This window comes from Echeneis naucrates, chromosome 16 (assembly GCF_900963305.1).
Source record: "Echeneis naucrates chromosome 16, fEcheNa1.1, whole genome shotgun sequence".
Lineage (NCBI taxonomy): Eukaryota > Metazoa > Chordata > Actinopteri > Carangiformes > Echeneidae > Echeneis > Echeneis naucrates.
Genome location: NC_042526.1, coordinates 13,726,041 through 13,747,041, shown reverse-complemented (window position 1 = coordinate 13,747,041; position 21,001 = coordinate 13,726,041). Strand labels below are relative to the sequence as shown.

The following is a 21,001-nucleotide window of genomic DNA, read 5'->3' as shown; positions in this document are numbered from 1 at the left end:
ATTATAATAAAACAAAACTTTGGAGATTTTTTGATACAGATTAAAAGATTATTCAGCGACCGCCCATGTGGTCGAAAGCGGCATCAGCAGAGTTGCCGCTTTGTGCGACTGCCACACAAACCGAGAGATCGGACATGTTTTGATCAAACATCGGCGAAAGACGCTCCACATCTGACAGAAAAAAAAAACAAAAATCTATCGGCCAGTCTCTGCAGACACGCCCGCAGCATTTCAAAGCCACTCGGCGTGTAGAGACGAAGCAGGAAGTGCCGGGAAGCCTCCGCAGAAAATGTTTCATCTTTGTTTTGTGTTTCGTCAAAGGGCCGCACCGGCAGATGCGACGTCACTTCCTCGAGTTATTTCCATTTGTTTGTGACAAACGCCAACAGTCACCTAGTACGTTTTACACCAAAGACAACGTTACTGTGGTCTTTTTCAACATTGTCAAGGTGAAGCGACATCACATTTCCGTCCCCTGTAAAACTGCCGTACTCTGAAATCATGCAGGAAGTCTAGTCGCTAACAGGCGTGTTAGCTAAAAAAAAAAAAAAAAAATCAGGAAAACGTGCGTCGGCGAGCAGAAGTAGTTGGTCTGCTAACGTTAGCTAGCTAGTTTGGAGTAATTGGCTGCCTATTGTTAGCCGCCGTGTCTCCGGTGTGGGGTAAGGTTAGCCGACTGATGGAGTGCCCTCACCTGAACTCAAACGTGAGCTGTGCGGTCGATTCATCCAGACTCCCGAACGGCGCCCCGTCCTCCTGGTGCTGCAGTGGTAAGTTTCACAGCCTCTCGTTTATCCTCGATGCTAAAAAAAAAAACAAAACAGTGTAACGACAGAAGCCTAACAGGACGGATCTGGCTATCTACTCACTGCCATCTCTGTCAGTTCGGTACAGGAGCTATCGGGGGTGAATTACAATTCGCGGGGTAGCAGGTCCTCGTCGAACAGAAAGTAGAGACCACAGCACTATTGTGCTGTTAAACCGCCTGTCCCTTTTCTCCAGTTTGCAGGTCTAATAAAAGTCCATGGATTTGCCTTACCTGTCTGATGGTCCATTGTGGAAGGTGAGTTGATGTCTTATGTTATTTGATGGAGATTAAATTTGACTGTGTATAAATGCAATCCTCAAACCTGTGGTTAAAAAGAGATTGTTAAGGATTTAGTAGAAATAATTTTCCCTGGGCAATGATTTTATCAGGTCCAGGGTCATGGGATTGTACTTCTCCTTGAATGACTTTGAAAAACTAGAAAGTTGTGTTACAGATTGCGTGACTTTTTCCTATTCAAAGCATTGTACAGCATAGAAAGGCTTCCCAAATCATAATTCAGTTTTCAGAGACAGGAGGCAGTAACAGAAAGATTTGAGGATTTCCATGTGATTTTTTTTTTTTTTTATATAATGGTAATGCACAAGACACAAACATATCAGGTAGCGGAAGAGCAGTATATTTGTTCTGCAATTATTCTGAGCATAGGTCTTTGTTCTTAATCAATGTATTTTCATTTAGATATGTCAATGGACATGCAAAAAAACACTTTGAAGAGACCCAAGTCCTTGGCATTAGTCAAAAGAAAGGAGAAAAACAGGAGAAAGAGAAATCCCATCACTCTGTCTGCATGGATTGCAGCAACTACAGTGTATTTTGGTGAGTGTCCTTCATGACCAACCTATCTATGTCTACGATCTGTGACTCACAGTAGGGCCCAGCGAAGCACAGTCATTAAACTGTTTAGGAGTCAAAGGATCATTATCCCATGGTAATAGCAACCAAATGCTTTTTTTTCTTTTCATTGGGTTACATGCCACAAATAATCAGATTCCAAGCAAAACACAGTTATTCTCACTTTCAAAGCTATACCCGACAACTGCTTGATGAAAATCCTGCCATGTATATATCTGTGTCTCAGTGCTACTGCAATGAAATACAATGCAGATATAGACATTATTAGTTCACTATGAAAGGTTTTCATGATGTCAAATCTCATTTAGTTAATTGTGTTTACAAGTATTAATACATCTTGTCTAATGTGGATTTTATAGTTACAGATGTGACGAATTTGTTGTCAATGATACCAAACCTGGTCAGGTTCAGAAGGTGAGGGAACATCTTCAGAGTTTAGAAACGTAAGTACTAACCTCCAGAATTATGTGACATTAAATATTTTTAGTTTTTTTGTATCATTGTTTACTTCATAATTGTTGGAATCTCCAAAAAAAAAAAATAGAAATACATATAGATATTTTACAACATGTTCACTATTCACATACATTTTTCTCTTTCAGCTCAGCATTGATGGGTGACAGACAGAGGAAAAGAAAACTTCAGGAAAACACAGCTCCAGACAGCAAATTGTTAAAAGACAATGTAAGTTTTAAGGTTATTCTTTAATAAGAAGATGAAAAGTTGCAGCCAGTCCACAACTGTGTCCTAAATGGAAAGTTTGCAATACCACTCAAACCCTGCACAAATTTTCTTTTTACAAGACTGTTTTCATACTGTGGGATAGGCTTCCAATTAAATGAGTCACAGTAGCTTTTATAGAGCTCCACACAAGGTAGCTATTGAAATATATTGACATTAGTTAGTTTACATCTTCGTTTATCTGTATATTAATAATGTATTTAACTTTTCTGTGCCAGGATGGAGTAGCTTTAGGAGCTACAGGTCTACGGAACTTGGGCAACACGTGCTTCATGAATGCGATTCTGCAGTCTCTCAGGTAAAGCTATCCACTGAGGATGAGATAAGTGGGCGGTAAACTGTGCAACATGGTTCGGTAGCTCAGCCCCTGTAGACCCAGGGCCCCGCAACCAGTCAGGCTTTATTAATACAGTCTGGGGCACAGTCAGGGGGATTGCACAGGCTGCTTAGAAACAAGACACAGTTTAAGGCCAGATTTTCTGACTAAAAGATTAAACTGATGTATGTTGACATTTGCTTTATATAGAGGATGTCTCATATTACTGCTGACCATTTGCCGAAACATGCAATATATATTAAAAAAAAAAAAAAAAGGTTGTCTACTTTCCAGGCACCGATTACCTCTCATTAATTATAATGTGGTGTTAACATTAGAGAATCTTAAAATATCCCCAAAGAAGCTCTATCACTCTCAATATAAAATAGTCATAGAATTCATGAATAGATACACAGCCCATGAAGAATATATATATATATTTTTTTTTTTTATTGTCACTGCCTGATATGTCCATAAAATGGCTTTATTATACATTTACAAACAGAACATGAACTAGTGAAAAATTGATAAGAAAAGATGACGGAAAGAACAGAAGTGTTGAATGGCATTCAGTCTAGATTTCTGAAACCTTTAGGTGCATCTACAAAAACGGTAAAGCATTAAATTAACATTTAATTGATTTATCTGTAACAAAAATGCAAAAACATCTATATGACCAATCAGGAGAGTTAAGGCAAGCCTATTCTTAGATGCCCGAGATGTTGGACACCTGACGCAGTTGTTCCTGCCTGTTTTTGGTAACATTAACAAATCTCAGGTGTCAATGTTATCACTGTGCTTTTCTTTTACAGCAACATCGAGCAGTTCAGCTGTTATTTCAAGGAGTTGCCAGCAGTAGCTCTACGGAGTGGTAAGACAGCAGGAAGAAGGATGTACCACACCCGCAGCCAAGGAGACAACAGTGTGTAAGGTCCTCTTCCACCAGAGGGAGTATATATGGGCTAAGTGCATTGATCTGAATTTAAATTTAGCAAGTATTAATTTGGCAAAATAGCAATTATCTTATCTTATCAATCTTATCTTACTACGGTTAGGGTTACTTGCTTTTTCTTTAGTCTTTTTCATTGGTTTTCTTAACTCAGAGGGGTATCAGATATGCTGTGGGGTTTGATTTCATCAGGTCATGCAGAGTGGTAAGAGGCGTGTTTTCTGCTGAACAGGTCTTTAGTGGAGGAGTTCAGGAAAACCCTTTGTTCCCTGTGGCAAGGGAGCCAGACCGCCTTCAGTCCAGACTCCCTCTTTTACGCCATATGGAAAATCATGCCAAGTTTCAGGTATGCGAACGCTGAACAGGAACAGTGAATAGTTTCCTTTTAAGTTCTGTTTCATGTCTTTGTGCTTTAAGTCAATACATTAAAGTCTAAGTATTGTCACAGGTACAATAAGCACCAACGAATGGAGCAATATAACATTGGCTTTACAGTAGTGTGTCATTTAAATCTGTTTTTGTCTGTTCAGGGGATATCAGCAACAGGACGCTCATGAGTTCATGCGTTATCTGCTGGACCACCTTCACAGGGAGCTGCAGTATAGTTGCAACGGGGCATCTTTTCAAGTGTCACCTCAGGATGGGGTCAGACTTTCCACAGCAGAAGGCAAATGTTGCATGTAGGTCAACTGACCTCAATGACTACTTAGTTTTCCATGCTGTATCTGTTTTTACTGCAGCTGATACTGTCTACTTGTATATTTCTCCCACCAGTGAGTTACTTTGAACTTTGAACTGCACCATTTTGTAAAACACTGTCCCAATTTCTTGGCAGTTATGATCCACACGAAGAATATAATTATAATGATAATTATAATAAATTTAATTTATAGAGCAGTTTTTAAAATACTCAAAAGATGCTTTCCAGAATCAAAGTCAATTGAGAAACAATAAAACCATGCAGAATAAATGAAATTACAATAAATAAATGCAATGTAGAGAACAAGAATTAAAATAAAACATCCAAACTATCATTACACTTGAAATGGCATTGTTTGCCTCTCCCCCACGACCTGACCCCGGATAAGCGGATGAAGATATTTGCCTCTTAATTTTTTTTTTTTTTTTTTTTTTTTTTACAGAAATGGGACTGCCAGTGTGGTCACATCGATTTTTGGTGGAATACTTCAGAATGAAGTCAATTGCCTGATATGTGGGACAGAGTCTCGGAAGTTTGATCCATTTCTTGGTAAGAGCATTTTTGTTAGTAAGTGTAAAATGAAAGTTTAATCACTTAAAATCTGTAAAAAATTTCTCCTCAAATTATTTTATGACTTGGAGAAGTCACTCTATTGGAAGCCTCTCAAAATAAGTGTTTCTCCCTATGATTAAATAGAAATACAGCATCAAATATCATGGTATCAGGAAATAAAATTGTCTTTCCTTTTCACTCACAGATCTATCTTTGGACATTCCCAGCCAATTCAGACATAAGAGAAGTAAGGACCAGGAGCCAGGGCCGACGTGTACTTTACGTGGCAAGTTTTCCTCTGGTTTACTCCGGTCCTCTGATTTTCTATTTATGAACTCCTGAATTTCTGACAAAATTTTCTATCCACTTGGTTTTGTTTTAGACTGCCTACGTAGCTTCACTGACCTGGAAGAGCTTGATGAAACTGAGCTGTACTATTGCCACAAGTGTAAAAAACGACAGAAATCCACCAAGAAGTTCTGGATCCAGAAGCTGCCAAAGGCAGGAGACAAACATCCTTAGTTCATATATTCCACTCATTTTAATGAGTATTCTGTGAAAGTAAAAGGCTGTTGAAACTACTGTGCTTTGGTGTAACTGTATGTTTCCTTTCCAAGCGTAGGTTCTGTGTCTGCACCTAAAGAGGTTTCACTGGACAGCCTTTTTGAGGAACAAGGTTGACACCTATGTGGAATTTCCACTCAAAGGCCTGGACATGAAGGGCTACTTACTTGAGGTGAGCTGATCACTGACTTTCATAATATATGTATACAAACAGGTATATCCCAGCTAATGAATTTCAAAGAACTCTAGATTTTCTGTGGCAGAGGAGGAATTATAAGAAGTCAGTGAAAAATCTGTCTAAAAACAATGAAAGAAGTCATACATTTATAGTGAGGAAAAAAAGGAAATTGCTCCAGCATAGTTGGACAAAGTCACCAGGGTACTCTGATTCCACAGTAAGTAGCATGACAGATAATCGGATCCTGTTTGTGGACTTCAGCTGCATTGTCTAGGGCTATCAAATCTTAGTTAAATCCATATTGAGTTCCTATGTTAATAATCCATACTTTCCTCTGCATCTCCACTGTTAAGGAACATTTGAAGGGAAACTAGCTGCTGAAGTGGTCATTGTGGAAATTTTTATTGGCTTTACCTTTGTCATAGGGCCCATTTAAACCTTTGTTTAATGATGGGGTTTAGCTTATTGGAAGGATCTGTTATTCACACCATGGGAAAAAAAATCACGTGAGTATTTTGTAAGTTGGGAACCAACAGAGAAGCCATTTAGTCTGTTTATGTGCCCAAATTGCAATTCTTCATTCCGTAAACTGGTAAGTTAGTCTAACTGAACCTTCCTGTTTGACAGTCAGCTAATGATAGGTGAAAAATTATGTTTTGCGATGAGATGATTTTTGGCTTCTGTCGTATCAGCAATGCACTAAATCTATAAAAAGAATGGATATTGTCTCAAAATTACCTTCTGTAGACACAAATGAATTGGATGTTTTAAAATGTATCAAAGAAATAGAAATTTTAGACCAGTGTTGTTGTCTTGCTGCTTGTAGCATATTTATTATTTATCAGAAGCAACACTGACAGAGTTGGATGTTCAGGAAAACGCGTGGGGGGATATGTGATGATCACCACATTTGTGCAAGTGCATTTATTTTATTGTAATTAGATCATTCCGCACCAAAGACCACATCGGTGTTTGCATTCTGAAATGTTTTAATGTCCAGTAACTCCAGAGGGTGCTATTGTAAAGCAATTACTTTAGCTTATCCTTAATTCTTATGTCGAAACGTTTTAGAGTCAGTGAAACCTCAGGTCCTCTTCTAAAATATCTACGAGTCTCCATTATGCCGCTTCTGTCATGGCTCACAAATTTTTATTTATTTATTTATTTTTTTTTTTGAGACAGCCACAGTTTTCATCTGGAACTTGTCAGACTTTTTGTGTCCACTTATGTAAGTGAGACCTCTGGCTCATATGCACTAATTGTACCGTGAACTGTTTGTCTGCCCTCTTTGAGGGTAAATGGTCTCAGTAGAATTGAGGGACCAGAGCATAAATTCTCCTCTTGCTCTTTTTTGTTTGCAGCCGGAAAACTCATTACCGGGAAGTTGCCTGTATGACCTTGTAGCTGTTGTAGTGCATCATGGATCTGGGTGAGTATGCATATATTAATGTTTCAGGTTTGCTCCTTTTTTTTTTTTTTTTAATGCCTAAACTATGGGGTGATGCAAAAATAAAATGCTTTTGAAAACTGTTAATTGTGAAATTTGTGCTTTAACTAAGAATTTCAGTTTAAGGACACAAAGGGAAAATGTAGACATTTAGATATCTAGTTTTTCAAATTGAAGTGCCATCTGTGTAATTTGAATTAGCTGGTTTAATGAGCATTTACAACAGCCTCGAGCTACAGCATATTGATGTCGGATTAATGCTAGATGTGTATTTTGTCACAATGGTAGCAAATTTAACAGCAGCTGTAAAATTTGCTACAACGCAGTTTTGCCATATAAAAATAAAAAAAATCACCAGTCAACTGCTATACATCGTAATCTGCTAACCAGATCTGTCTACCGCAGTTGGCTGGCTGTCTGACAATTCAATTTCAGTTTTGTTGAAAAGCCTTTTGGACAGCTGCAGTTTAAAAATTCATGAAGTCACTAAATGCTGAAAGGCATTCAGCTAAGAGTCCTTGAAAATGCATTTAGAATTGCTAATAGCAAGTGCTGATTTAAAAAGCTGCTGATTTTACCTTTGGCCTCTGAGTGGTGATGTTGTACTGATGCTGTGCTGCTGAACTGGACACATCCCTCTTGCTTCAGCAGCAGTAAATGAAGGCAGGAAGCAGAACATAATGTATATGTCTGTGTTCCCAGAGTTGGATCAGGGCATTATACAGCATATGGCAGCCACAAGAGCCGCTGGTACCACTTCAATGACAGCACAGTAACTCTGACCAACGAGGACACAGTGCGGAAAGCCAAGGCCTACATCCTCTTCTACGTGGAGAGGACTGGCCAGGTGGCCTCAGACAAGATTGCCACAGACAGCACAGCCACAAACAAACCTGTTGTGGCCACGGCAGCCGTGGACGGGCTTTCTTCAGAAGCAATTGCTCAGGACATGGCAGCAGCAGACACAGAAGCCGCAGACACTGTTTTGATAGATGCGTCAGTGCCACTCCTGCTTACCTTGGACAAGAAAGGGTCAGATAATGCCAACCTGGAAAATGTGGGAAAGCACAGGGCTACAGTAGATGAAGCTGACACAGCTCCGGTGGAAGCCACAGCAGATAGGGATACCTCAGACAAGGCCGCAGCAGAGGAAGCTAGCCAAGCTATACAAATGGTTGCACAATGATTGTCTCAGACTTATAGCCTCAGATCAGCTCCTCACTCCATTCTGACTTCACCTCAGCCTCATCTCTCACCGTGCTTCATTATGATAGTTAATTTTCACATTTAATATATGCGCAACTATTTTGTTTTTTTGACTTGCATGACAACATCATGTATAATTTGCTACTTTATTTTTGTTAAGTGAGACCTTTTCTATGACCTTGTTGTATTCCTCAGCTGAGGTAGACTTCTCCACACATAATAGATTCCAAAGGTAATCGTTTAATGAAGTAAAGCTTTAACCTTGGAAAACCTCAGTTGGTCCAATGTTAATCCTATAGTGATGATGTTTCAAGAAAATGTGTCATTGTAACGATATTTGGAGTCGTTATTGTTTTTAAAGTTTCTAATTTTATATTCTCCACCTCTTGACATCCTCTGAGCTCTTTTTCTAGGTATTAGGAGAGATTCTAGGATTTAGAATGAAATTAATTAATTGACAAGTGCTCATTAGGGCTGTAGAAAGTTGTTTTAATCTCTTGACCAGAACCAATGTGAAAAAAATTAGCATTCTCAAGCTGTTTTGTTTGTCTGGACTATCTCGTAAGATTTTATGTGGATCTGAAATGAATTTAGGCAGAAGTCCAAATGAACTTCTCTTTTAAAATATGTATCAGGAAAAATGAATGAATATGATAAAATACACAAGATTAATCTTTATTTATGTTTGGTGTTCTTTTTCTTTCCAGAAATATGCAATCTTGCACTTCCTTCTTTGGCGTTGATTTTTAACATCTGATGAAGGACATTGTGTCCTTTTTTTTTTTTTTTTTTTTTTTTTTTTTTTTTTTTTAGGAAAAAAGAAAACTAACTGGAATTGTAACTTTCAAAACCATCAAAGGTCCACTCAAAAATAGTTCACCTTTCTTTAGCACCTCTAATACTGATGCAGGATGTTATTTTTTATAATATACATGTTTATGTTATTAAAGAGGATTAAATATCAAAAATACTCAAAATTTTCTCAGCACAAATGTACAGTGAACTATTTACCTGTGATGTTTTGTTTTGTTTTTTTTTGTTTTTTGTTTTTTTTGTGGGGGGGGGGGGGGGTCAGCTGAGCTCATTCACACCAGAAGGTACATTATGTTTACAGCCTTTGATATGTTCAAGTAAAACTTCTGAGGAGCAAGAGAGCTAATTTTTTTTTTTTTTTTTTTGGCCTTCCCTCTAGCGAACATTTCCACCCACACACACACATTCATAAGAGCTCCTCTGGAGACACATGCGAGCCTTTTTTGCTCAAGTGCTTCTGTATGTTGATGAACAGCTGCTCTTCCTCGCCTGCTCACAGGTGGCTTTGAGCTCGCTGCTCTGTCCCCACTAATGATGTAAATGCCCCTCACCCCCTCCTCCTCTTTTCTTTTCCTCCTCTCAGAGGCTAGATTACAGCTTCTAATAATGAGCTCACATTGCATTGTGTTTGTGCTGCTGTCATGCATCAAAGGTCTGGTTAAGGACGTTATAACAGTGAGTCATCAGTTTCCTAACCAGCATTTCTGGTGTTCAGTAGTTTTTTATTTGTGGGTTTGTTTTTTGTCTTTTTTTTTTTTTTTTAAGAGGGTGTGGGGTTGGTAAGTGATAACTAATGGAACAGGATGTAACTAGCAATATATGCAATTACATCAAGAAATGCTATAAAATTTATTTCCTTTTTTAATTTTAATAAGTCTTCCAACTGTTTTCCAATTGAGCAATTTCAGGCGCACGCTGAGTCATAGTTCACAATGTTCCTTGAGGCTCAATGTAACTCTGTTTGTGCGAGTGACTTTCACACACGTGAAGGGCGTGACAGGTTGAGGTAATGAAATTATGAGGTGCTGTAATTATCTTTTAATACAACAAAGGAAAGGTCTGAGGTCATATGTGTCCAAAAAGATTTTTTTAATGCAGTACTGTGTGTGTAAATGTTTATTTTCACAGAAGTATTTAATTTCTTCCTTAAAGGTTGTACCACTTCCCCTTGCATTGAAAAATGATGAATGCCAAACTGCTCTTACGTCACTGCGCAGTAAAGACACAACATAAAATGTGGCAGTGCATTAGAGCTCAAAAAACAGCTAGCCATTTGCACACGCTGCAGATGGAAGGTTTTTGTGTTACCGTCCAGTTTGAAGATGTTTTTCGCTCTAGTGTCGGTCTGTGTGTCTGTATGTGAGAATTAGGCCAGGCCAGTGTAAACATCTGCCCCCGACCAGTGCTCGTGGCCTGTTGCAAGCCTTGACAGATGGAGGGGGAGTGCATGGCTCAAACACTTCCATCTTTGACTGCACCGGCAGTTGTCTTCCCAAAATAGCCTGCACTCCACAGCCTTATATGTGCAGACCTCCAGCATTTGCCTGAGAAGGCATCATGTATCTAGGACACACAATACATGCTGTGGGCTCATTGTTGCTGCTTGCCAGCAGGCCTATCGCTGCCCCAGGGACGAGGCCCCTCTTTCTGTTCTGGTACAGCTCACCATGCAGCTCACCCAGCTCAACCGTGAGTGTCTTCTCCACCTCTGTTCCTTCCTGGACAAGGACAGTCGGAGGAATCTATCCCGTACCTGTCATCAGCTGCTCGAGGTCTTCCTGGACCACCGCCTCTGGAATCTACTCCACTTCAGCTCCCCGAGTCAGCTTAAGAGAGACAACTTTGTGCTTGGACCCTCACTACGCTGCCTGACTATATGTTGGTATTCCAGCAGGGTCCTGCAAGTGTGCAACATTGAGGACTGGCTGAAGACCTCGTTTCAGAAGGACATATGCGGCAAACATGAAAGGCTGGTCAGCACTTTTCTGGCCCATGTTTGTATCATGTGAGTTCTTTGGTGTGGCTCCTTGCTTTTCCATGTGTTTTAAAAGCTTGTGCCCCCCTCCCCCCCAAAAAAAGGAAAAAAAAAGTGATATGCCAACAGATTGTGTCTACTCTGACAGACGAGCTATTTAGTTTGCTGTTTATCAGTCATATTTTGATTTGACATTATCTGCATTGTAGACAACTAAAACAACATTCTAAAAATGGGACAAAAACAAAACATACTTTTTCTGCTTCAATCTCACAGCTTCCATCCTGACCTGTCAGTTATCTTGTGACCCCTATAGGTTGGTTGCAAATGTGACCACAGATTTGAATTATCAACACAACACAACTCTGGCTTACACTGTATTGGAAAGTTCCTGTCACGCTCTCAGGCAATTTGAAGATACTTCTGGGAGCCAAAGGTTTCACTGGTTTGTGTTATCCATGTACAGTCAAAACTTTGACTTTAAGTTCACACATGCCACACAGAAGACATTAATTTCCATTTCGAGGCACATGGGTTACTGACACTGCTATGCTTAGCTGTAGGCAGCAGTGAAGAAAATCATTAGAAACAGATGGTGTATCCTGAATTGACCATTGAAACAGAGAATAACACACCTGGGACACTGGCTTGATTTTATTATCTGACATAACTGTGGTCAGATATCAAATTATTTCTATTGAATAATGTGACAGTCAGCTTTGTGAGGTCAGTGAAACATAGTTTTACTGACTTTTGGCCTTGTGTGCGTGGCTGACTGCATGCAGGAGTCAGATTAGGGAGGCATAATGAGGTCTCTGGATAATTTCTTCATGGTAGCCAGTAATAACCGTTGATGTGAGGAAGCCTGGCCACTGCAGCTGGCTGTGAGAGAAGAGGAGGGAAGAGGGGGCCGGCTCATGTGCTCAGTGTATGGCCCTGTGACTATTTCCTGTATTGTGAAATTTGAGACCCGAGACATGAGAGTTGTGTGACCAGTCAAAACTAGAACCACCTACTTTGTCTGGTTCCCGTATCTCAACGGGCTGAAGGCACACTCAGTGCATACTGATAAACCACCCCCCCCCCCAAACAGTCTGAGAGAATAAAGCAAGTGCACGTGACAAAGTGGGAGGGGACACAGAGAAGCTGTGGGAGTCATAAAGAGTGATTTGGCTGCAGACCCTCCCAGTCAGCTGCAGACTGGAGATTTACGCAGGCAGGTGGAGCCTACAATTGGCTCTTTGTTGCTGTCAGAGGAATGAACATGTGCATCTGTCTCTGCCTGCCTCTTCCTGGATAAGTCTCCACGCAAACTCTGACGCCAAGCTCATGTCAGTTTTTTTTTTTTTTTTTTATCTTCATGGAAAAAAACTATAAAACACTGCATGTTGGCGGTCCCTTTACAAAGCACTTTCAAGTCTAATGCTTCCCTAGTACAGGATGACTAGTTAACCAGTAATCAAGAACTCACTTTGATTTTGAGATGCCCGCATTAAAAATATTCATTATGAACTCACATGCTAAGAATGCCATTTAAGAATGGTCGCATGGTGGCTGTCCCAAGACGATTCAGCTTTTTTATAGTTAAATCTTTTCTGAGTAGTTCCCTTTTAAGATAAACACTATTCAAATAAATTCAAGTTATTTATCTGTGACATGCAAATGCAAAAGTACACTGGCAGTAAAATGAAACTTTATTTCATTAACCAGCACATCATGAGTGAATGTATTGTTCAAGGTTATGACTCACTGCTGAATTGAGACATTAAAAGATAAAACCAGTTTAATGTGGTATATATTCAAGAAAAACCCGTCCACAGGAAGGGGGGGGGGGGCTTAAATATATGTCTCAATGTCTTTTCGAGTTCGCTGGATAATTTGTCCAGACAGAATAATCATCAGGAAGCCAAGGAGGTCATTAAAGAGATGATTACAGGTTAGCAGTGTGGTGTTCTGTTTGTGTTCAGCTCAGGCCAGACTGCCCTCTGTGTTTTCTCTTTTAATGGGGAGTACATCACGTCTCAAACTTTAAAAGGAAGAAGGCAAAAGCTGCTAACATTTCTGTGGCATACGGTATAGGTAGGAGTTAAGAGAAAGTAAAGCAGCAGAATTTGAGTAAGATTGTGTCAGTGAAGGTAACTTGCCTATGAAGAAGGAGGATTATGTAACCAGACTTGATGAAGTTTGTGTAAGTATCATGTTTACTGGCATCCTGCGTCTTCAGGCTTGAGGCACATTTCTACTTATCAGGAAGCAAATGAATTTGTAAATACCATCTTGTCGTTCCACAGCTCTCCTTCCTCCCTACCTTCTTTTTTTATATCGATACTGTTGCAGTCACATCTACTGATAACCCCCCCCCCCCTCCCTCCCATGCAACAATGAACTGGGCACGTGGATCGACTATGCCAGCCCATGTTCAGAGGTTACTAGGGCAGCAGCCTCAACACTTACAGAGGCAAATGGAATATGTTTGGCTCACATGTGGTAAAGTGGTAAGATTATGTAAGTCTTTATATAATCTGCATCAGTGAACGTGAATGACATCTCCGGTCTGTAGCCGTCAGAGCGTCTGTACTGCCAGCCTGCCTGTAGTTTTCAGTGCACTACTGGGAGGAGACTTGAAACCAAAGACTGCATTTTCAGTTCACTTTTAAAAATAATATAGCAAGAGAATTTTTTATTTTTTTTTTCTCCATTCTGTTGGCATCCTGTAATTGTTCTTTGCAATCGCAAATTCACAAAAGCTGGTTAAAGGACGGAAACGTATAAGCCCAGTGGGACAATGTAAAGCAAAGATAGCTGACTCTAGGCATTGAGCTGCTCTGTCATTGCACAGATCATGTTGCTGCCCTCAGCGGTGGTGTTTATACGTATGGAGTGGATCGGCCTCACTGATCTGCACTATATGATCCCATCTGTTACCTGATTCTATTCAAAAGATTTGTGGAGTATTCATTTTCACACACGCCAAGCAGCATTGTTTATTTGAGACTAGTATTTGGCCAAAGAGACTGAATATGCCCTCTAAAAAATGTCCTGAGGTGTGATAAAAGTAGATGAATCGAAACAGGTTCTGTACTAGTTGTGCTGCATCACGTGTGGAAACCTGGCATGGCTTGATAATGTTACTGCCCTTGTTTGTGCACACAGGTGTCCCAACCTGCTGCACCTAACCCTGTCTGGCTGTGGGCACATCACTGACCAGGATCTGATCTCCGTGCTGCAGAGCTGCAGGAAGCTGCGCAGTCTCCACTTGGAGAACTGCGTCCGCATCACGGACTGCATCCTGGAGGAAGGCGTGGTGGCTCATGGAAACAGTCTGGAGGAACTTAAGGTGGACTTCTGTAGAAACATCACTCAGGTGGGGCTGCAGACTGTCAGGGAGAACAGACCGGGCATCCAGCTGAGTGCAGAGAGGAGTGCTGATATGATCCCTGACAGCAAACCAGAGGAGAAGGTCCCACTCAGGAGGATGCTGCAGAAAGTCCTGCAGTTCTCCTGAGTCAAGCGCCACACACCCTTTCACACAGACCACAAAGAGACAGATGTGATTGAAGAACTTGTCAGTTTTATGCTTTTACTCTGATTTGTATTTGAATTTAATGGAAGTGTCTTTTCAACCTTTTGATATCTTTTTCTACAATATATGCTGAATAGAAATCTATTGAATGTGCCTTTTAAGCTGCCTCTATTCCATGTTATTCTCAGCAGAGAGCATTGACACACACTCACAATTAAGTCTTACATACACTTATCAGTAATTATTCATCATTAAACACTGAACTGGTGCAATTATATGATTCCATTTTTCACTGAGGAAGTTAAATGAAAAGATTATTACCACTGTCTTCTGTCTGCAGTAAATATGCAGATGTCGGTAACCGCCATTTGGCTTAGCACAAAGGCTAAATCCAGATACCATGGCTTTATTTAAAATAAAAGTAGATTTTAAAAATAATCTCCAAACATGAACCATTCCTTTAATAGCACATAACTGTTTGATTAAAACCTCCAGATCTCCAGGTGGAGTCCCGCACACCTACATGGTACAAAAGAACACATGCTGCACTGGTTGCAATGTGCACTGTGTCTGGCCTGGTGAGGCATGTCAGCGCTGGGAAGAACTTTTCTCCTGGTGGCCCTGCGTCGGAGCTGTGATTGGAAACATGTTATATAAGACTTTGAGACACAGGAAAGGAGGTTGATTAGAGTGTGCCTGTCTGTAAATGCCATGTGACAATTTTATTGCAGGCTGCCCTGGCTCCCTATCCAGTCACTGTATCACTGAAGCCATATGTCCTCACAAAAGGTCAACTTAATAAAGAAAAGGCTGCCCCCCTATCCTACCAGGATGTGTGCTTTTAAGACATAATACTTATAGTTCTTTCTCTTTCTCTCTTTCCTTCTCTATACCTCGTTTATTTTTGATTTACTTTCTACATTTCTATCGTTAACTACATGTCAAATTTGTGATGGTCAGTAAAGTTTTTGTGAATGTCCACTCTCAGAAATTAGACCTGTTACAGTTTTCAGGTTCATACAGTTCATCAAAACGTCTCCCATTCCGTCATGTGTTAGTTTGGTGCTATTTATCAAAAACAAATATACATAGTATAAATAAATGACTATGACCCCATATAGAATCATTACTCGGTTAACTATACCTATTTGGACCGTAATGTTTATTGATCTATCATTGCGGAAACACCATTGAATGTTTATTTTCTTGTTGTTTAATCAACAAATTGTTTAGGATCAATTTAAAAAATCCAGATTAAGTGCATGTTGAAAAGTAATTTTAGCTTTACACTGAGACCACTTCATTGCATATCGACTTGATAGGCATCAGGTATGAGATCATGTTCTCCTCATGTTAGCTCTGTAGGCACATGGGACCCATATTATATTTCGAATACCAGGCTTACTGAAAACTACAAAGCATACACAATGATGGCAAAAGAAAGGCCTCAGGGGTCGGCGAGGATAATACAGCATGTGCTGTTTTAATATACAATAATGTGTGGTTTTCCAACAAAGAAAGCCCCAACTCAGATAGATAAACATAACTCTGCTATTGCACAGAGAAAGGTGCTCACTGATTTAGAGGCCAGACAGCAAATGCTATATTATTTACTATCAAGAGACCTGCCTTAATAGCAAAGTGCTTGCTGGGGTGGACCATTAAGAGTTATGAGTTCCAGGAGGGGAGACACCTGAGGCACATCCAGCTGCAGACAGCACTCCGACACAAGAACAGGAGTGAGACATGAAACAATGTAATGTTCTCACAGACTCATTTCCCTTCCTATGTCAATGCTGGGCTGGATTTTTCTTTTTCCTTTTTTTTATGGTGCTATGATTTCAAAAGAAGACAATCTTGACAGACCTGTTGCCCAGATGCATGTCCTTAAAAGAACTGCATTTTGTTGTGCAAGACATTCAAGTTGCAGCCTTTTTGTTACCACAACATTACCAGTGTGTGTAACCGTGTACGGCTCCTCCTCCTTTATACAGCTCCTTCATCATATCTCTGTTGTAAATAAAGTATCCAAGCAAAGCCTTCACCATGGCGTAATCTTGGGAAAAGAAATGATCGGTACCAACAAACAAAACAAGAGTACTAGACTGCTAGAGAGACTGACTCTGAGTTAAACAAGCATTTTCTGTGAAAATGGTTTGATGATGGTTTGAAAATGGTAAATACACGAAAATCAACTTCACCATATCTGTCAGTGAGATCTCAATTTAACGTGCTGCAAATGCTCCATTATTGGATCTCTACTGCTACGCTCAATGGAGTCATGAGGTCACGTCTGCTTCAATTAGTTGTGCAAAGGATTGTTCATGTATGTGCTGCAATGCAAATCCCCCAAGATCAAATGTGAACCCCCCACATGCGTCTGTCTCCACTTGGGATCGTTGAGAACCTAAAACTTTCAAACTACCCTGCCTGAGGTGGAGCAGATTCTGTTTTGGAGGTTGGGGCTAACAATGTCTTCAAACAGCTCACACTTTGCAATTATATCCCTCTTTTATGAGAACAATCTGCTGGAGGGTTTACATTCAAAAGCACTTGAGTTGAATAGCTCGCCAACGGGTCTCTGGCTCAAACATCAATTAATATGAAACCTTTTATCTTTAACACGCCGGTTCAGCAAATATGTTTAGAATAAAGAATAGATTTGTTTGAATGAAACAAGAAGCACTTCAACCAGACATCTCATTGACATTTTTCACCTTTTCCTTCGCTATTATGTAACTCCACCACTATGGACATCTATCTATTTTCCATCTGCTTGTCTGCTAATGCACTTTCCATATGACCTCAGTTAAATAAGCCACCTAAGTCTGGAGGAGTTACATCATGAGCACTGTTATTGAAGCATTTGTATTTAAATGCTCTATCAAACTAAAATCGCCAAAACCACAGGTAAGAATATTGCATTATAAGTTTTGCACTAGCACTGTTACTCAGATAAATATTTTACTGGAATTATAAGCAGCATTTCCTGCAGCTGGTTGAAATGGAGCTGACTTGAACTGTTGAATATGTTTGGAAGCATTATGTGTGAATATGATTAGTTTGCACAGTAACTATTGACTGTAGCTATGAAATGAAAGTCTGGAAGGGTTTGCGATTGTAAAGAGTGTATGTCTTTGTCTGAATGAACAGGCGGATTTCAATTCTGTGGTAGCAGAAAACCACGAAACGGCTAATTCCAAGGGGCTGATTAAGGTTTTTATGCTCATTCTACTAGAATAACAAATTTCATTTAAAAAAAAAAAAAAAAATGGAGCGACGGGAAACAGCTACCACTCTAATCATTTTAATTAGCTACTCTGCTCTCACTCATGTCATGGAGGGACGAGAGCGTTCATTTGAATGATGTCATATTTTAAATGTTTTTGCATTTATCCAATAGATACTTCTCATAGGATTTTGTAATTTGTATTTGAAACAGGTGTTTGGGTTAGCCTAACTTGAACACTAAACCAGTTTCATTGAAGGTGATAGTGCCATATTAAAAGTAACTAAGAGAATCAATACAAATTACAGGAAAGCTGAAGGTTTTGTACATCTGCTGAGCTATTTGAAAAGTTTGCTCTTTTTACTTCTTATCCACTGGATGATACTGCTGATTTCAGTTTCTCAGCTTTTACCAAATGCCCTCTTAAACCTATAGCCAAGACCAAAAAGGAATGTTAAAACTGGTAGAGATGATGCAAAGATGTTCCTGTAGTATTCATCATGAGCAGAATTGCTGTTTTATTTTAATCCATTTGATTCTTGGTCAGAGTCTCATACTTGCATTCCGCACAATGCACCTAAAACTTCCAGTAGCCGACTTGGAAGCCCAGGTGTCTTATGCAGATAGCAGAAAATGCAGCCTCGAGCTGTTAGCTCCAGGCAGAGGGGGCTACAGAGGGCTGGCATAAGGTCTGATAAGCTCTCTCCTCTCACTCCTTGAGTGTTCATGTTTAAACTTGTAGTCCTCCAGCCAGTCAACCCATGTCCCTCACCAGGAAATTCATCAGATTTGGTGCAGCTCCCGGAGCCACATAACACTTTCTGTAACTTTTTTTTTCCTATTTGCTGAAGCACTATGGCTTGTAAATAGACCTTTTTCCCTTTTATGAAAATGTAGTTTCCTGTAATTTAACGCTGCTATCTCTAACCTGACAAATATGCTTTTCAAACTCACAGAGCAGCCTCAAACATCATTCTGAATAAAAAAAATCATGCTTCAACAATCCTGTCAATCAGGTTTTGACAGCTTTTCCTGCTGCTGGGGTGAATGTAGTCCAAAGCTAATACTTAACCTGATAGAGCCAAGTTATAATGGGTTTTATTTTTTGAAGAGAAAGTATAATCTGTTGTCCTGATGGCCTCTTTTTAAGCTCACTGTGAAGCTGCACCTAAATTGTTTGTACCAGTCAGGTCCTAACATAAGATATGAAGTTACAAAGCACAACTTAAAACCACGTAAACAACATTTTAATTGGCATGACTGAACCCACGACTGAGATCATTTTACTGTGGATAATGTGAAATTACATGCTCGATGTGCAGTGCTAAAAACTTTTTGAGGTAACAACATCAAGTTTACATCTTGCCATTAGCAGAGCAGATTTCCTTTGTAATTTATAGATGTGCTCGATATGCCAGCAGGCAAAAAAATCCAGCTTGTTATCTTAAGGCTCCATGCTGCGAGAAGGCCTTTGTGAAGCAAGTAGTTTGGGCCCTTCCCCTGTGTGAAATATGAGCTGATAAACACAGGATGCTGGCAGTAATGGGGGGTGGGGGGGGTAAAAGGCAAGCCATCTGAGCCCTGAAACCTGAAATCAGCAGTTTCCTGAGAGCCTTATAAGGTCAGCCATGGGAGGCATTTCCAGTATCCATCCACTGATTACTCACCAATGCATGGGAGGAGGGGTGCAAAGACTTGGGGGTGGAGTGGGGGTCAGAAAAGAGGGAAGGTTACTGCTTTTTTGGTGTTTGAGTACTTTGTGAGTCTGTGGCTGAGTTTTTGTCCACAGAGGGGTTCTGTTGATCCCTTTCACTACAGGGGGTATCTGACGGGTGACACAGAGTCACTAATAAATTATTTTTATTTTAAATCACCGAAAGCTTTATGGCATAAGAGTCTGGCGTGTAGGCTGTAACCTAAAACTCTGCAGCAGCAATGAGTAATACAGTCTAGACAGCTGAGGCTTGTGTTATCTTCTCTTGTATGAGAGAGGCATAACTAGGTTGTAAATTCATCTATTGCTGTCTCATATGTAATGTACTCATTTAGGCAATAACCTCACTTGCCCTCATTATATATATATATATCCTGCACAGATACCTCCAGCCAAGTAACTGTCAAACATAAACGCACAGGTGGACATATTGGTCAGACATTCATTCATTCATTCATCAACAGCTTATCTGTTTCCAGGGTGTTGGAGCCAATCCCAGCTCACTCTGGGTGAGGGCGGGGCACACCCTGGACAGGTCACCAGTCCATCACAGGGCCAACACACACAGAGACAGACAGAGACCAACAACCACTCACACTCAGACCTACGGACAATTTCGAGTCACCAGTTAACCCAAACATGATGTCTTTGGACAGTGGGAGGAAACGCACACAGGCACGGGAAGAACATGCCAAAGGCCCCAGGCTCGGGAACCAAACCCGCGACCTTTTTATTGTGGGGCAACAGCTAACCACTATGATGCTGCCCTTGGTAAGACATATGAATTTAATAAAGAAAAAAAATCATTATATTAAAAAATGTATGCAGTTCAGCTTCAAATGATTGTAACAGTAAGTATATATACTCCAGTGCCATAATATTGTATTTCTTTACAGTTTAGAGGTCTTTAAACTCCAGGGGACTTGAACTTGTGATTTGCGGGTGCATTACTTCTTCTTAAGCAAAACTCTCCAATTTTTTACCGATCTCAGTGTAGACGCAGTTGGATTTCTGTCTGGTGTGGGAGATGTAAGATAGACCCATGTGAGCATTCAATCTGAAACTAGTAATACTTCCCTATAAGTCTCACTTTATGACTTCTGTGGCTTGTTGTATCTGCGTATGTGATATCTTGCACCTGCCTAAGAAGGTGTGAGTCTGTCCTCGGGGCCCGGTCTGCAGATGGAGAGACAATTTTAATAATGTAGCACTGCTTTGATGCCGCTCTCTTGTCCTGGGATGCTTTATTCTTCATATCTCCCACCTCAAAGGCTCCTTTCGGCCTCAGTCCTTAGGTGGAGTCTGCCTTGGAGCTGCAGCTAAAGTTACAAATTATTTAGAGATCTTTAGTCTTTGTAGCCATCGATATCTGTAACGCATATACCGTATAATCCAAGATTGTTTTGATGATTC

At 40.2% G+C, this 21,001-nt stretch overlaps 2 protein-coding genes across 2 annotated transcripts; both read left to right on the top strand.

Annotated features, from left to right (window-relative positions):
• The first annotated feature begins 363 nt into the window (after positions 1–363).
• usp3 (ubiquitin specific peptidase 3) lies at positions 364–9,064 on the top strand. The gene is made up of 15 exons (XM_029522736.1): positions 364–770; positions 1,003–1,063; positions 1,508–1,645; positions 2,041–2,124; positions 2,284–2,365; positions 2,641–2,720; positions 3,551–3,664; positions 3,920–4,033; positions 4,218–4,367; positions 4,830–4,936; positions 5,145–5,225; positions 5,322–5,440; positions 5,562–5,675; positions 7,043–7,110; positions 7,831–9,064. Exons 1-15 carry the CDS (start codon positions 680–682, stop codon positions 8,312–8,314), a joined length of 1,887 nt encoding a protein of 628 aa, XP_029378596.1. The 5' UTR covers positions 364–679; the 3' UTR covers positions 8,315–9,064.
• Positions 9,065–10,765: 1,701 nt separating this feature from the next.
• On the top strand, positions 10,766–15,454 carry fbxl22 (F-box and leucine-rich repeat protein 22). Its single transcript, XM_029523589.1, has 2 exons — positions 10,766–11,152; positions 14,276–15,454. The coding sequence occupies exons 1-2, from the start codon at positions 10,815–10,817 to the stop codon at positions 14,625–14,627; spliced, it is 690 nt and encodes a 229-aa protein (XP_029379449.1). The 5' UTR covers positions 10,766–10,814; the 3' UTR covers positions 14,628–15,454.
• The last annotated feature ends 5,547 nt before the right edge of the window (positions 15,455–21,001 follow it).

Bases quoted from the DNA above. Each gene is read 5' to 3' on its own strand.
- fbxl22 (XM_029523589.1), top strand. From the start codon at position 10,815: ATGCAGCTCACCCAGCTCAACCGTGAGTGTCTTCTCCACCTCTGTTCC. The intron at 11,153-14,275 runs GTGAGTTCTTTG...TTGTGCACACAG, and splicing joins CTGGCCCATGTTTGTATCAT to GTGTCCCAACCTGCTGCACC.
- usp3 (XM_029522736.1), top strand. From the start codon at position 680: ATGGAGTGCCCTCACCTGAACTCAAACGTGAGCTGTGCGGTCGATTCA. The intron at 3,665-3,919 runs GTAAGGTCCTCT...TCTGCTGAACAG, and splicing joins AGCCAAGGAGACAACAGTGT to GTCTTTAGTGGAGGAGTTCA. The intron at 7,111-7,830 runs GTGAGTATGCAT...CTGTGTTCCCAG, and splicing joins GTAGTGCATCATGGATCTGG to AGTTGGATCAGGGCATTATA.